The 16,555-nt window shown below is 38.1% G+C and overlaps 1 protein-coding gene across 15 annotated transcripts in view; it reads right to left on the bottom strand.

Moving 5' to 3' along the window:
* TUBGCP5 (tubulin gamma complex component 5) overlaps positions 1-16,555 on the bottom strand; it is a 96,500-nt gene that overhangs the window by 45,493 nt on the left and 34,452 nt on the right. For 6 of the 15 annotated variants that reach the window (XM_072795220.1, XM_072795206.1, XM_072795152.1 and 3 more), the window contains 10 exons: positions 15,975-16,090; positions 14,660-14,931; positions 13,384-13,582; positions 12,611-12,799; positions 11,429-11,611; positions 5,861-5,945; positions 5,637-5,757; positions 4,885-5,063; positions 3,029-3,154; positions 2,366-2,454 (listed from right to left, as the gene is read on the bottom strand). In XM_072795220.1, the coding sequence (XP_072651321.1) occupies positions 2,366-2,454; positions 3,029-3,154; positions 4,885-5,063; positions 5,637-5,757; positions 5,861-5,945; positions 11,429-11,611; positions 12,611-12,799; positions 13,384-13,582; positions 14,660-14,931; positions 15,975-16,090 (1,559 nt within the window). The remainder of the gene's footprint in view (positions 1-2,365; positions 2,455-3,028; positions 3,155-4,884; positions 5,064-5,636; positions 5,758-5,860; positions 5,946-11,428; positions 11,612-12,610; positions 12,800-13,383; positions 13,583-14,659; positions 14,932-15,974; positions 16,091-16,555) is intronic. The other 9 variants (XM_072795158.1, XM_072795194.1, XM_072795169.1 and 6 more) reach the window with 6 other exon arrangements.

Here is a 16,555-nt window from a genome sequence, read left to right as displayed (position 1 = left end):
TATAGTGTACCAATTCTTTTATTGAAGTCTTTGGTTTAAAATCTAGTTTGTTTGATAAAAGGATGGTTACTTCAGGTTTCTTTTTTTATGTCCACTGGCATGATAAATGGTTCTCCATGTTCACACTTTAAATCAGGAGGTATCTTTGGGTCTACAATAAGTCTCTCTTATAAGCAGCATATTGATGGGACTTATTTTTTTATCCATTCTGATACCATATGTCTTTTCATTGAAACATTTAGTTCATTTACATTCAGAATAATTACTGAAAGATTTGAACTTAATGCCACTGTATTACCTGTAAAGTCATTGTCCCTGTAGATTGTTCTTTTCTGGTCTTTGTTACTTTGGGGCTCTCTGCTCAAAGGATTCCCTTTAATATTTCTTCCAGGGCTGGTTTAGTGTTCACAAATTACTTTTGTTTGTTCTTTAAACTTTTTTTTTTTTTAAGTTTTATACATTTGACAGAAAAAGAGAGAACAAGCACAAGTAGGTGAAGTGGCAGGCAGAGGGGGAGGGAGAAGAGGCTCCCTGCTGAGCAGAGCCTCATGTGGAGCTCAATCCTAGGACCCCAATATTATGGTTGAATTGAAGGTAGATACTTAACCAACTGAACCACCCTGGTGCCCCCTTCCTGAAAACTCTTTTATCTCTCCTTCTATTCTGAATGACAAACCTTGAAATACTCTTAGCTGCATAGTTTTCCAATTTAGAACCCTGAATATATCATGACAGTCCTTTCTAGACTGCCAGGTCTTTGACCAGGTCTGTTGCCAGCCTTCTGTGTTTACCCTTGTAGATTAAGGACCTCTTATCCCAAATGGCTTTCAGGATTTTTATCTTTATCTCTGAAAGTTGCAAGCTTCACTATTTTACGTTGAAGTATTTGATATCTGACCTAATTTTATTGATTGGGGGGGGGAGTTCCTCTGTGCTTCCTGGATTAGGGAAGTTCTTAGCTAGAATTTGTTCAAATATACCTTCTGTCTGCCCCCCCTTATCTTCTGGGACCCCTATTATCTGGATGTTATGTTGCTTTATGGAATTGCTGAGTTCTCAAAGTCTCCCTTCATGATCCGGTAGCTTTCTCTCTTCTTTTCAGCTTTATTCTCCATCATTTTGTCTTCTGTGTCACTGACTTCTCTGGCTCATTCATCCTTGCTGTTAGAGCTCTATTTTTTACTGCATTTCAGTAATAGCATTTTAAGTTGGGCTGTTAGATTTTCACTTTTATTTCTCCATACAGGATTCCTGAATATCTTCTATAGTTTTTTCAAGCCCTGCTGGTATCTTTATAATCATTTTAAATTCTAGTTCAGTTATCCTATACTTATATTCATATTGATTAAATCCCTGGTAGTGAGTGGTATCCCCTGTTCTTTCTTTTGTGGTGAATTTCTCCATTTGATCATTATGTCCAGAAAAGAAGAAAACACAATACCAGAAAAACAATAAGAAAAATAACAAACCAGAAGAAAACAAAAAGAAGGCAAAATATGAAAAAAAATCATCAAACCAGACACAAACTGAACAAAACAAAATACTATCTCCTGGGATTATTTTGGTCTGCTTGTTAAAAGAAACTAGATCCTGGGCAGCCCGGGTGGCTCAGCGGTTTAGCGCCGCCTTCAGCCCAGGGTGTGATCCTGGAGACTCGGGATCGAGTCCCACATCAGGCTCCCTGCATAGAGCCTGCTTCTCCCTCTGCCTATGTCTCTGTGTCTCTTTCTCTCTGTGTCTTTCATGAATAAATAAATAAAATCTTTAAAAAACACAAAATGAAAAGAAACTAGATCCCAACATAAGAAACAAAAATGTATGTATATGAAAATAAAGTAAAATATACAATGAATGGAAAGCAAAGATAAAAAATATATACATATATAATGTATGTATAAAAAAAGAATTGAAAAAATAAGAAAATAGCTGTAAAAAAACAGAAAGACTAAATAAATAAAAAAATCACCAATGCTATATAGTGATTTCTCCAAGAGCTGAATTTTGTAGATCTCTATGGTTGGTGGACTCAGTGTTAACTGCTTGTTTCTGCTGCTTCTCTGGTGGAGCCACCTGCTATGCTGATGTTGAGGTGCCCTTATGGTGGTGGAATTCCACCTCCCTTGCCAGTGGGTTGAGATCAGGGTTAGGGGCTCCAGACGCCACCGGGTGGCGCTGTTTTGCTCCCTGAAGGCTTTCAGCCCTGATGAGGAGAATGAAAATGGCCAGGCCCCAGTCTCTAGCCCCAGATCTAAAGGATTGTGACCCCACTCTTCAGTGAGCCCTCATAGACAAGCAGTCATCATAAAGCCTGTTTTAAAAGGAAAGCTGAAATAGTCACAGTGCAGAGGTTCCACAAGCTACTTACTGCCACGTCCCCAGACCTGCTTGCCAACCATCTGCAAACATGAGAGCCAAATTCAATACCTTCATGATGGCTTCTTTCACAAAACTGACCTGGAGATGAAAACCACAGACAAAATACAGGCTCTATAACTATGTTTGGACATGGACACCAACACTTTCATTTAATCTACATGAGTCACAGAAAAAGCTCATCAGTGCAATGACAGCCTTCAGTATAATATGGAAGGGTGCCAGACTATGAATAAGTGCACTTGGAATCAGATACAGGGAATATTAGCAACAGAGCTGACCAATAGAGCAAGAGACCATTTCCTGGGATGGCAATTTAAGTTCATCCACAAAAGGGAGCAAGTAATCCAATGGACTTATCCCATATATTCTTGCTAGCTGGATGCACTTCCTGACTAAAGCACTGTATCATTCCACAACTGCAGACAGAATTTTCCAATTGAATACAAGCGCAGTGTGCAGATGATCACAATGCAGTTCTCATCTGCTTCTCTCAGACACAATTTCTAGTAATATGGCACAAATTTGTAACAAATTTGAAACTCTGCAGAACAGAGGCTTAGTAAGTGTTAAATTCCGAAGCAGATAGACAACTTCCCTCGGCCAGCTTCACTCCTGCCTCAGTGGCCAAATCTGCAGATGACATCTCACTTACCTTTTCTCTTAGCAAACATCGATCATGGATGGTTGACAAGTATCTATAGTGAATCTTAATCAATTGATCTAAATCCTTGGCTTCTTCAACTTGATGCTGAAACTCCAGTCCTGTACTGTGAAGAATCTTGAAAAGAAAGATGAAGTTTAATCAGCAGACTTCTTTGAGGACTTGTGTGCTAGACACAAAACTGTTTATCAACCTCTTCTACTCCTCTCAAATTTTCTTCAATAGTTACATCTGTAAAATTTACAAAGTACCTTTTTTAAAAAAGATTTTATTTATTAATTTGTGAGAGACAGAGAGAGAGAGGCAGAGACATAGGCAGAGGGAGAAGCAGGCTCCCTGTGGGGAGCCCAATGTGGGACCCCCTCCCAGAACCCTAGGTTCACAACCTGAGCCAAATTCAGTTCAAACACTGAGCCACGCAGGTGCTCCGAAGTACCTTCTTTAAAGGCTGGCATTCTTATCCTAGAATAATGGTGGAGGTCAGTTCTTTAGGAAATCCACTTGTACAGTAAATGAATGCCTTAGTTTGTACTAACAGGTTGCTCCTGGTGGCCAGGGGCAAGTACATCAAACCACATACAAAATGCATTGACTTTTTAAAAAACAATTATCAGGTAAATTAAACTTATGTGTTTTTTTTTAAATTTTTATTTATTTATGATAGTCACACACAGAGAGAGAGGGAGGCAAAAACATAGGCAGAGGGAGAAGCAGGCTCCATGCACCAGGAGCCCAACGTGGGATTCGATTCCGGGTCTCCAGGATTGCGCCCTGGGTCAAAGGCAGGTGCCAAACCGCTGCGCCACCCAGGGATCCCCAACTTATGTGTTTTTTTAAGTTCCACTGTTTTTATAATGATCTTTCTTTAAAAGGAAGATAGATGTTTAATGAGAAAACAAGAAACAAGTAAAAACTTAAAAACTCCTACCATTTACTCTCAGTAATTAAGGGTTTAAGGCTGCCTCTGAAGGCCAATATGTGGTAAGCAGAAAGCACCTCTGCCATATGCATCATGTCTAAAACACAGGCTTCAAAGCCTCACTTCTTCCAAATAAGTTGAATTTTCAGAACTTACGTTCAAATGAGTTTTTTTTTTTTAAAGCAGCCATTTTAAATCCCAAATAAGTACTGTCTTCCAAAATACTGCTATTGTTCAAATATCTGAACTCCTATTCCAAACTTCCTCTAGACCTGTTTTTAAGATGTATAAGGAAAGCAGTTTCAGGGGCAACTGGGTGGCTTAGTGGTTGAAAAGTCTGCCTTTGGCTCAGGTCATGATCCCGGGATCCTGGGATCGAATCCTACATCAGGCTCCCCGCAGGGAACCTGCTTCTCCCTTAGCCTATATCTCTGCCTCTCTCTTTCTGTCTCTCATGAATAAATAAATTAAAAATCTTGGGGAAAAAAAGGGAAGAAAGAAAAGCAGCTTCATTTACTTCATAATCAGTTGCTTCTTTTTTTAAAGAAAAAATACATAATCTGGCTGCATCTTCCTCTTTATACACCATACTAGCCTGACAGATTTTTGGCTGTTACTAAAATTTGAAGCCATTTTCCAGGGACAGATCTGTCACCACTGATAAAGCTTAAAAGGCTATATATTTCAAGTTCTGAAGATAATTACAAAAGAGGAGCTCTGGATATACCTGTCCCAAGAGGCTACTGGACAACATGGACAGGAGTCTCTGGTTACACATGTTGTGGCATGTTTAAAAAAAACATTTCCCCCCACTGCCTTGTTATTTTATGATCAAATATTTTATATGTGCTATTTTCTTACTTATAGTCTACAAGTATTCTCTGGGCTCTTTACTTATAAATATATCACAAGTAGTCCAGGTACAAACCCTGGTCATGATGTAGTTGTGTAAGCTGTTCACAAAGTGCATGAGCTTCACTCTCAAGAGGAACATACGATGAATTTGCTGTCTTACTGGCTCCTTTTGTGGTGCAAACCGAGCAGTTGTATCTTGTTCACATAAAAGTCCTTCTCTAAGTTGTGGTTTTCCAGCAGTACTTGCCAGTTCTATATAGGATTGAAAGAGCAGAGAAGGTGGCAAGAACATCTACTCAAGGCCCACCTGTGCCATTGCACAGGGATGGGACTTCTGATATGGTCACCAACCTGCAAAGGGCACTCTATAGGAGGCACACTAGTGTCTCTGGAAGGTAGGTAAGACAGTGAAAAGTTCCCCTTATCATCCTGATTACCACTGTCATTAAAATGTAAATGCAAAGTCCCAATATCTGGTCATTTTAAAGATTTTTGTATAATTAAAGAGTATTTATTCTAGCTAAATTCCTTTTTTTTTTAATTTATTTTTTATTGGTGTTCAATTTGCCAACATATAGAATAACACCCAGTGCTCATCCCAATTCTAGCTAAATTCCTAATCAAGCTGTTATAATTCAGATGGACTATAGTATAATTCTCTGGTATTTCATTCAGGGAAGTTAATCTTGACATCTATAAAACTGTTGCTGTAAATGCTTGTGATTTGGGCACTTATGTATACATAAAAAATGACCAAAGATCACCCCCTTCTTTATTTCAGGGTTAAAATTCAATTATAACTTATCTGTTGAAAACAAATCTTACCACCAAATAGTAAAACATCCAGACTATATTTTGCCCACTTTATTTGCAATAAGAGAAGGAACACCTGATTATAAATTTTTTGACATTCTAAACTTATAACAATATCCACAGGCCATGGGATCTATGAAAACAAAAACAAAAAATTAGAGTAGAAAGTAATCTATTACTTGCATGTTGTAATTTCAACAGAAAACAATGTTCTTATAAAGTGTATCAGCACATACCTTATAGCTCAGGGTCAGACCATCTAAGATATGAACAGGGAGTTTCTTCTTAGTTGTGTCAACATTTTCATAAGATATAGACAGACTAGAAAAAGAGATTTCAGCTTTAGTTTGTGAAAGTACTATGCTCAAATAAAAATACTCTTTAAAAACCATTAGCATTTTAACATTCACAGCAATTTCAAAGAAGACTCATTTCATAAAAGGAATGCAAATATTTCAATAAAGGTTTTCTAGCATATATTCCAGAATAGGAATTTGGTTTTAGAAGAGGAGCAAAGTTTTTAAATAATGGGTTTAGCTACGAAAGAGAAGAGACACTTAGATGTAGTAAGTTATTTAGGAAAAAGATGAAGTCAGGGAAGAAGATATAATGGTAATATGCTGGCTGGGTGCTTAATTTTTTAAAAGATTTTATTTATTTATTCATGAGAGACACAGAGAGAGAGAGATGCAGAGACACTGGCAGAGAGAGAAGTAGGCTCCACATAGGGAGCCTGATGTGGGACTCGACCCCGGGGGCTCAAGGATCAGGCCCTGGGCTGAAGGCGGTGCTAAATCGCTGAGCCACCCAGGATGCCCTGGGTGCTTAATTCTGATAAAATTCAGGCAACAGGCTCAGAAGATAGACTCTTTGCTGAGGGCAGTGGAGGCAGACTGCTCTCCTTGCCCTGGAGAGTGTATATACAAGTCTATTGATAGGAATGGGGTCTGTTTCTAAAGCAAAGATATATACACACTGTTTCATCCACTGTTTCCTAACATTGGTTTGAATGTGACTCTCAACTGAAAGCAACAAATGTACATGGAAATGTCCTTGCACCAGGCACCACATGGGCACTTAAGTGCCCTTACTCATTAAATCCTCAGAGTAGTTCTCTCAGTGGACTGGGAAATGATGCAACACTCCCACAATTACAGAGGCATCAGGTGATGAAACAAGGATGCAGACCATGGAAGGTTTAAGTGTAATACAGATGGGGAGGCAGCCTTACAACCAGAGATGGCAAGCACAGCGTGTGACTTATAAATTAGGCAATTCATTCCATGTCATAGGCACTAGTTAGAATTTTTTTTAGCTTTTAAGTCTATTACATGTGCATCCACTAAGTACTTAGTAGGCACTTACTGGATACCTTGACAGTCACCATGCCAAGCATGTGAAAGGAAAGTCAATCCCTTCCCTTCTACAGGCTCATAGCCCAGAGCAAATCCAGAGCAGACACAGGGTCAGGGTGCTACACCAATCCAGGCCAAGCAGGACTACGTAGAACAGGCCACTGCCAAGCCATGCAAATGGAAGAGCTCATAACTGGAGGAAGCTGTGAAGCAGGGAGAGTATACAGCTCTTTGGCAAACCAGAAATATTCTAAATCCCTGAAATGTATTGGAGATACATACATGGTAGTGTATGGAGAGAGGTAGGAGAGAGAACATGATGTGTCTATATGGGTACATGTAACTAGAAATGGGGTTAGGAAATGAGCCAGGTAGTAAAAGCTTGCCCTCTTATGAGAAGCTCAGCCCATCTGTTATGAGGCACCAATAAGGAGACTGAACATAACTGGTGGAGGGAACTGCTGGTTTACTGTAGTCACTCTGGTGACCCTGTTGGGGTTAAATGGAAGGGAGTGAAGCTTAGACACAGATAGTCAGGAGGTGTCAGAGAGGAGCTCTTGAGTGAGCACCCAGAGGTAAGGGGGAACGTTATCTAAGAGGCAGGACTGAACAATTAGGAAGCTGTAGGAGTTTTAGGAAAGAGGAAGGAATCTAGAGCAAGCCACACACTTCCTTTGGGCACTGGAATGAACAATGGTGCTCAACTAGAAGAGACAAGAGATGATTTGGGATGAGACAATGAAGTGCTCCGTTTTGGACACCAGACATTTGAGTGGAGTCACAAGCAGACACTTGAGCTAAAGGTACTGATCTGCAGGTCATAAGGCATTGCTGAAACCATTAAGAGGGACTGGAATTGCCCCTGGCAGGAGTGCTGAGGCAGTAGAGAAAGAAGCTATGCCAAGGACATGTGGAAAGCAAGGGGCCCAAGGGAGATTATAGAAAGAGTAGCAGTGATGTGTGAGAGTTGTAAGACAGAGGCACTGTGCAGGGCAGGGGAGTAGCACTGGCAATGACGCTGGAATTGAGAAGGAGACTCAGCAAGCCTGAGGAGGCAGACAGCTGCCTAGAACACATGGAAGCTTGGAAGCCATAGCAAAAGAGGTCCCCCAGGTGGCTCATTCCTCCTGAGTTAATCTATGACTAGAATGCAATCTCTTTATATTTGATATAAAAATACCATCAAATATTTTGTTTTGGTGGAGCTAGACAAGTTGATGATAAAGTACATTTGGGAAAACAAGCAAACAAGAATAGCCAGGAAAGCCTTTATTATTAAAACAGGATGCTATTAGCACATGATTAAATAGAACAAAGAAACAGAATGGAAAATCTAGAAAGATACTCAAGTACATATGAAAATTTAATGATAAAGGGCATGTCAAATAAATGTAGGAAAGATGGATTTTTTTTAATAACTGATGGGAACAAATTAATCATTTGGAAAAAGATAAAACTAGACCTATTTCTCATGTGTTTAGGGGGATAAATTCCAAATGGATCAATATCTAAATGTAAAAAAATCTAAGTATTAGGAGAAAAGATGGGTGATTTTCTTTGTAATCTGGAAAAAGTAAAACTTATCCTCTCAACTCAAAATCTAAAAGTAGGAAAAGACTGATAAATAATAAAACTAAAAAAAATCTACCTGACAAAACAATAATAAAAAAATTATTATAAATGTAAGCAGAATGAAAAGACAAATGTCATTTGGGAAACATATGTAATATGTTTCTAAAAATGGAGAGAATTAGAGACCAATAATCTGATACTAACAGAAATGGTGGGAAAAGATATATACAGTTTTTGTTTAAAAAAATTACAAACAGGGGATCCCTGGGTGGCTCAATGGTTTAGCACGTGCCTTTGGCCCAGGGTGTGATCCTGGAGTCCCAGGGATCGAGTCCCACATCAGGCTCCTTGCATGGGGCCTGCTTCTCCCTCTGCCTGTGTCTCTGCCTTTCTCTCTCTCTCTCTCTCTCTCTCTCTCTGTGTCTCTCATGAATAAATAAATAAAATCTTTAAAAAAAATTACAAATAAATATACGGAAAAATGATAAAAGTCACTCATAATTAGAAAAATGTAAATTAAAACTATACGGAGATACCATTTCTCATCAGATCAGCAAAATTCCAAAACTCTGGCAGCATAGTCTGTTGGAGAGGCTGTGGAGAAAGCTACTCTACATATTGCTGGTGGGAATCAGAAAAAATACAGCCCATATGAAGAGAAATTTGGAATAGCTAGCAGAATTGCACACACATTTACCCTTTTACCCAGCAATTCCATTCTAGGAATATACTCCAAAGTTACACTGGCAAAAATATGAAGCAAGATGTACAAGACTTGTTAGTCATTGCATATACGTACAGCAGAACAGAAACCCAAATGCCCACCAACAGGACAAATGACAGAATACAGTGGAAAGCCAGACAGCTGTAAAGGAGTAAGGACAAGCTCTCTAGCTTATAAATGGAGTGTATGTGAGACACATTAGTAACAGAAGAAAAATAAACCAGATGCCAGAGTGGGCAATGCATGCTACCTTTTGTATAGTAGGCAATGAGGAAATGGAATACAGACACATGTTTTTGATTCCAAAAAATAAATACCTGAAGGATAAAACAAAATCTAATAAAAACAGTTACTTAAAGGAAAGGGAGAAAAAGGGTGGGAACAGGACTAGAAGACAGTTCTCCCTAGAAGTGCACTGTACCAGTGATTTTAACTTAAGACATATACAGCTGTTTACATAATTAAGAAACAAAAGCCAATCAAGAAAAAAACAAAGCAATTCCTAAAAGTAGGAAATAAATGAAAACAAATGAACTTGAGAACTTGACCCTATATTAAGCTGGTGGCATAATCATATGAAGAATTATTCCAAGTGGCCTTGAAATACAGTATTCTGATGACAGTACAGGAAGAAAAGAATCACAAACCTTAATTTAAGCTCTCAGTGGGCTATTATTACTTTGGAACTATTACTTATTATAGAATTAAAAAACCATTCGTTACGTCAATGTGTTAGTAAGCACTCAAGAGACGAAGTACAAAGGAAAACCAAAGAGTTGAAAACTAATCTTTAATATAAATTGGAAATATCAATATGAAATTATGATTAGTTTTTTTCTTCCTACATATTTCATCGCTCTGTCCACTGAAAAACCCCAGAAGTACTAACAATCCAATACTGATGAATACTCTGGCACCCAGATAAAGGTGTTTTTAAGCTACCAAATAGATGGGCCCAGTGCTTCTGGGAGAGGTGCACAAGCCTAAGGCAGGAGGTGCACAGGACCAGCCTGCACATCCAATTAGCTCTGAAAGTAAAGATACTCTCTCAGATTACTAGGGTCATATGAAGGGGTGCCTTTGGGTAAAAAATGGGAGTCTGAGCAACAAAAAAAGAAAAGCTGCAATAGACTGTGACTTTAAATATAACAAATTTATGAGTTTCTGCTAATAGTGAAAAACAACTTTCCCTGTTTTCCATGGGGGTTGCTGGGCACATAACTCACGAAAATTGTTTTTATGGAGGAATTAAAGGTAATAAAAAAGAATGACACAAAAATAAAAGAAATTAGAATAATCTACTAAGTAGTAGCTTGGTAATCTAGCACGGCTATGAGGAAATGACATGTAATGTTAATTATTATGACTGCTATTCGTGAAGGACCTCTGAGGATGCGAAGAAAAGAAGCTAAGTAAGAGAACCGAGCAGGGATGTGGAAGAGAAAAAAGACTACCAAGCAGTGTATTAGATTCACAAAGATTTGGTGGTACCAACCCACAGACCTGGGTGAGCTGAACGTTCAGCAGACAGACCAAGAGGCACTGAGACAGGCTTGATCAGATCTACAGTTGAGGGTAAGAGAGAGCCGAATCTTAACCACTAGACCACCAGGGTTGCCATAACAGTTTGAAAACATGCAACTGTCTATTAAGTGGTAGAAACCATTTCCCAACCCTGAACGCAGGCTGACCCGTGACTAGGTTTGACCAACAGCCTGTGGTGGAAGTGAAAGTCTGTGATGCCTGAAGCTCAGGCGTCGGCAGGTCTCAGAACATCACCAAAGACTCCTGTGTAAGGAGGCCAAGCACAGCTGGCTGGAAAGTCTGTGATGCCTGGAGCTCGGGCGTCGGCAGGTCTCAGAACATCACCTAAGACTCCTGTGTAAGGAGGCCAAGCACAGCTGGCTGGAGGACAAGGACTTCAGGCCTGTGAGTGTAGGCCACCAGACTGACAGCCTACCTGGCTCCATCTCATCGTCTCCTTCTTAGTGGGCAAGTCATTTAGCTACCTTCTGCCTCAGTTTTCTAATATGAAAAATAATATTCATAAAATTCATAGCGTGAGGATTAAATAACATACCTAAGAATTCACAGCAGAAGTGTTGCACATGGATTATTTTATATTATTTAGACTAACAGGTCTTATGTTTTACCGTAAACTATCTTCAGGATAACGTTGTCCTACTGCTTCTTGAAGCTGCACATTAAGGAAAGACACATTCTGCCAGGTCTCCTTTTCTCTTATTTTATCAAAAATTGATGTGTAGAAGTCATACATGGTATCTCCACCTTCCATTAAGAAAAAATTTCTCATGGCTTGTAAGTATTCAACCAACCTAAACAGAAAATAAGCACACAAAGATCTTGCACTCCTGAGACTGAATTCTGGATTAGGACCAGGCTTTGTACACTACTAATTTTAAAACAGGTTTACAAAACCTACATTTACAAAAAATAGAAATGTTAACACCTTTTAAAGACTTTTTAAGTAACAAAAATAGTATATGTTTGTTTTTAATAGAAAGAAATAAATTACTTTCCTATTACATTGTAGAAAGATGGGAAAAGTCAAAAAACTGTAACAAACTGAAGTTAGTCCAAATCCTGCTATTCATAGTGAATTTCTACTGTTAATTCTTGGGGTATTTCTTTCTAGCTCTTTTTTCTATGCATTAAAAAAATATACTTCCCATCATATTATATATCCTGCATTTTAAGCTTTAAGAACATTTTATATTATTTCAAACTCTGGACAAACATAATTCTTTTTTAAAGATTTTATTTATTTATTTAAGACACACAAAGAGAGGCAGAGACAGAGGCAGATGGAGAAGCAGGCTCTCTGTGGGGAGCCCAATGTGGGACTTGATCTTGAGACTCTAGGATCATGACCTAAGCCAAAGGCAGACACTCAACCACTGAGCCACTCAGGCATCCCTGAACAAACATAATTTGTATGAAACAAAGTTTATATTTGACATGGATATGCCATAGTTTATACGGCTATATCATATTTATGGATGTACCATTATTTAAAGAACTAATCATCCATTACTAAGTAATTTCATGTTCTTCTCTCTGACAGCAAACTTTCTGATGGGCATTTTTGTGCAACAAGCTTTTTCTGTATTTCTTTCAGGACAGAGTCTCAGATACAAAGAATTAAATTTTGCAATATAATGGTATGAAACACTGATAGTTGATTCTCTCAGAAGAAAACTGTTTATCACGTACCCGTTAGTTACTCTATTAACTTGAAATACAGATTTCAAAATAATTTCAACTGTTTTAAAGTACAATAACCTATTTCCAACACAAAACTACTCCCTTAATACCTGTAATCCTTTTTTAGAGTTCGCATGAGGTTTCCACAGCACTCTAGATATTGCTTATCAATATGAGGATAGAGGCAAGATCTCAGCGTTAACTCAAAAGTCTGGCATGTCACAGATTCTGATGATCTATCCACACAAATATCTCCACCAGCAAACTTCTCATGAAAGTCACTCTGTTCCAAATATAACCTTTAAGATAAAAATGTGAATCTCTTTTTATGAGCTGTTGTCAACAGAATTCCCTTAATCAAAACTCCAGAGTCCCATTTTTACCTTTAAAGTTACCAAATATTACAGAAAGAAACTTCCCCCCAAAATATTCTTTACACAAAAACAGTTTTTTAGCCATTTCAACCCTTCTTCCTTAAGGGTCAAGTACTGAGTAGATCTTTTTAATCACTGGGCCGCAGGCAGTGAAAAATGGCCATTAGACAACAGGGTGCTAAAAATACATAAGGGTCAAGATGCATTTTAAGCAGGGTATGTGTGTGTGTGTTTGTGTCTGATGCCTGCACATGACCCAGACGTTCAGAAGTATCTTCTGTATGAGTGATGGCAACTCCCCATGGATATAGGGCACATCGAAAAGCCTGTGGACTTTCATAAACAAGGAGGCCAAACTGAATACAATGTCCTTTTGCATTTCAGTCATTAGAAAAGATGAGCTACAAAGGTTTTTAAGGGTGGAAAGCCCCACCTTGCAGAAATAAATGGTTACTAAATATTGCACAGATTCTATTTAAATCATCCAAAATCTTGCAGGTATGTATCACCTTGCAAAGTTAATTGCCAGCAGTGGATCGTGAACATCATCCAGTTCCAGATGCCTTTCAGCAATGGACTGCATCTTAATTAGGTTCTCTTTGGTTGCCTGCTGCTCAGTGAAGACCTGTGTAGTAGAATCTTCTCCATGTCGAAGGCGTGACTGTACAGATTCCAGAAACAGGGTATACAAGCTTTTTCTTTCTGCATCTGAAACATGAAGAAAGATGTATGGTGAACTATGTTCTGGTAAATGATAGTAACATTAAGAAATACTAAATAGTTCTATCCTTTTTTTTTTAAACATTTTATTTATTTATTCATGAGACAGAGTGAGGGAGGCAGACTCCCCACGGAGCAGGAAACCCAATGCAGGACTCGATTCCAGGACTCTGGGATCTGGGATTCCAGGACCTGAGCCAAAGGCAGATTCTTAACCAACTGAGCCACCTAGGGGCCCTAAATAGTTTTATCTTAATATAGCTTGGTATTTTTCCTTTGGCTTATGAGAGTCTATCCCTGTTTCTTTACTTCTACAGTATGGTAGAACTAAATAATTTTATATTCTATTAGACAACCGCAAAGCTCAGAAACATTCAAAGCAGAAGCTAATTTTTTCTGAAAGAGCAATACCATAAGCTGGATGCTTAACAGTTAAGTTAACCACCATAGTGGATAGCACTATGATAATACTAATTGGAGTCATAATTTCTTTGGGGAAAACACTTCTGACAGTGACCCTAGAAGCTCATTACATTTTATTATTGAGTTAAAAAGGAAATGTTCCACAAAGTGAAATATTACTTAAGTACAATAATACAAAGAAATGTAAAACTAAGATAATTTACAAACAATTAAGGTCACATACATACTTTCAAGTCTTTTTAAGTCAGTTGATAAAACCTGAAGTATTTCATTACTTAAATTATAAAAAAAAAAAAAAAAAAGGCCATAAATATATCAAGATTTTCTCAAGATCTATGATCATGTCTGAACCACTAAACCAGCAAATTCCTATCCACCGGGGTTTATATTTATGGTTTTCAACAGCTAAATGCTACACTGTATTAAGAAATGGAAGAAAATTAGAAACACAATGCTGAAAATTTCCATTGAGGATATTCTTCAATCAGGAGTAGTAATTTGATCAAAGTGGTAATTTCCACAAAAGTAAAAGGCTTTGATAATTTTCAAACTACAAAATAATTACATATCTATCTCAGGATGACAAGAGTGAAGAGAGAAGAGCTGCCTGAATGCTGAAAGATATATGAAGAAGGAAACTGCTACCTCTGGCTGTGTCCTGGCATGTGGTGCTCTCCACACACTGCAGGTTCTTCAGCAGCTGCATTGACTTGCCAGCCATAATTATCTGCTTAAGGACAGGTTTGAGGAAGGACACCATGGTATGCTGCCTGCTGGAGGGCCCCTGGTCACTTCCAGAACTTGCACTAGCATTATCACTCATTTTTTCTTCATTTTCTGTCTTTTCCGATACGCTGTATAGTGTATAAGTGGCATACCAAAAATCTCTGTGATTTACCGGAACGTTTTTGTTTCTATAGAGATTCAAAAGAATTTTAAATTTCAACTTTTCAGCCTTAAAAACAAGAGTATATCTATTCTAGCTTAGGCATGTTTTCCAGACATTCCAAAACAGTTTTATCAATTATTAGTAAAATGAAGCACAAAATGGGGCAGAGGTTTATCCGACTTCAGTTTAACATAGAAAAGTAGATAAATACTCTTAATGGCATAGGTAAAATTTAACTAACTAGAAAGTTTCTTAAATTGGAATGCAATGGTCAGTCACTCATCACCCTCTAAGAACAGCCAGAATCCTATTTTCGCAAAATTATCATGCAAGATCAATGAAAAAACAAAATGACAGACGTGACTTAGTTAGAGAAGTTCTGCTTATTTATATGAGCACTGCATAAACAAGGTTACCTTTTCAGAGCTGTAAGAACTTAATGCTCTCCTTCTTGATGAGTTAAATGGATAGCTATCCATAAAAATCATACATCTAAACAGAGTGCATTAATTTAAAACTGAGTTAAGAGAGTTGTATATAGCAGTGTGTATGATTCTGTTCAGAAAAATCAATTAACTGAGGGAAATCGTAACAAGTGACTTATGATTTTCCTTGCTTTATTAAATATTATATGAAGGAGGGTAATCAAAGAAACCCCTAGCTAATTTGGATAAATACCATATTAGAGGCATATTCTGTAATATTTTCATATCTTTTATCCTACAGATAATTTATAATGGGAATTAATTGAAGCCATTTGATATTACCTAAATTCATTTTATGGGAAGCAATGTGCCTTTTACAGTATCAGCCAATCATAAGCACTATCATTTAAAAAACAGAATTTGCTAAGAAAAGGTATAAATTTACATAAAACTTGGAACTTTTTTTGGGTACCTAACATCTACAAAAATGCAAAAGAACTTGTTTATGATAAAAACATAGCTCTGTCACTTGCACTAGTCTCCCTCAGCATCACCTGAACCAACAAAAGTGTATGATTTTCCTGTGAGAGAAAAGAGGTGCAAGCATTTCCCCACATCTCCCGAGCTGTGTGGAGGACCTGACCTTTGGATGATGAACTCCCTAGCACCGTCACATAGATGTCCATGCACGATCCACTCATCCACAATCTGCAGGTAGGGTCGTACTGTTTCAACCCAGAGAGAGAACAGAAGCGAGACCTGAGGGCAGAGTGTACAGTCAATTCTCAGAACTTCCTTGTCCCTGGATAAAATGAAGTTTAAATATTTCTAATACTTTTCTTTTTCTTTTCTAGAAAGGGAAAGAGAGTGCACACACAAGGGTGGGTCCAGGGAGAGAGGGGAGAGAGAATCTTTAGCTACCTCCACACCCAGCATAGAGCTCAACGTGGGGCTTGATCTCATGATCTTGAGATCATGATCTGAGCTGAAATCAAGTCACATGCTTAACCAACTAAACCACCCAGGCACCCCTCTGAAATACCTTTTAAAAAGTGATGGGATTTCTGCTTTTTGACAGAAATTAAGAAATTAAAAATCTAAAACATACTTTATAAAAATCCTTATGAAAACTCACCTAAAGATAAGATGACCATATCATCTGTAGTCCATACCAGGACTCTCTTGGGAATTAAAGTTACAAGAGGGTTACAAGAGCAGTCTTAA

This window comes from Canis lupus, chromosome 2 (genome assembly GCF_048164855.1).
Source record: "Canis lupus baileyi chromosome 2, mCanLup2.hap1, whole genome shotgun sequence".
NCBI lineage: Eukaryota > Metazoa > Chordata > Mammalia > Carnivora > Canidae > Canis > Canis lupus.
The sequence above is the reverse complement of the archived record's forward strand: the minus strand, read 5'-3'. Positions and strand labels throughout refer to the sequence as shown.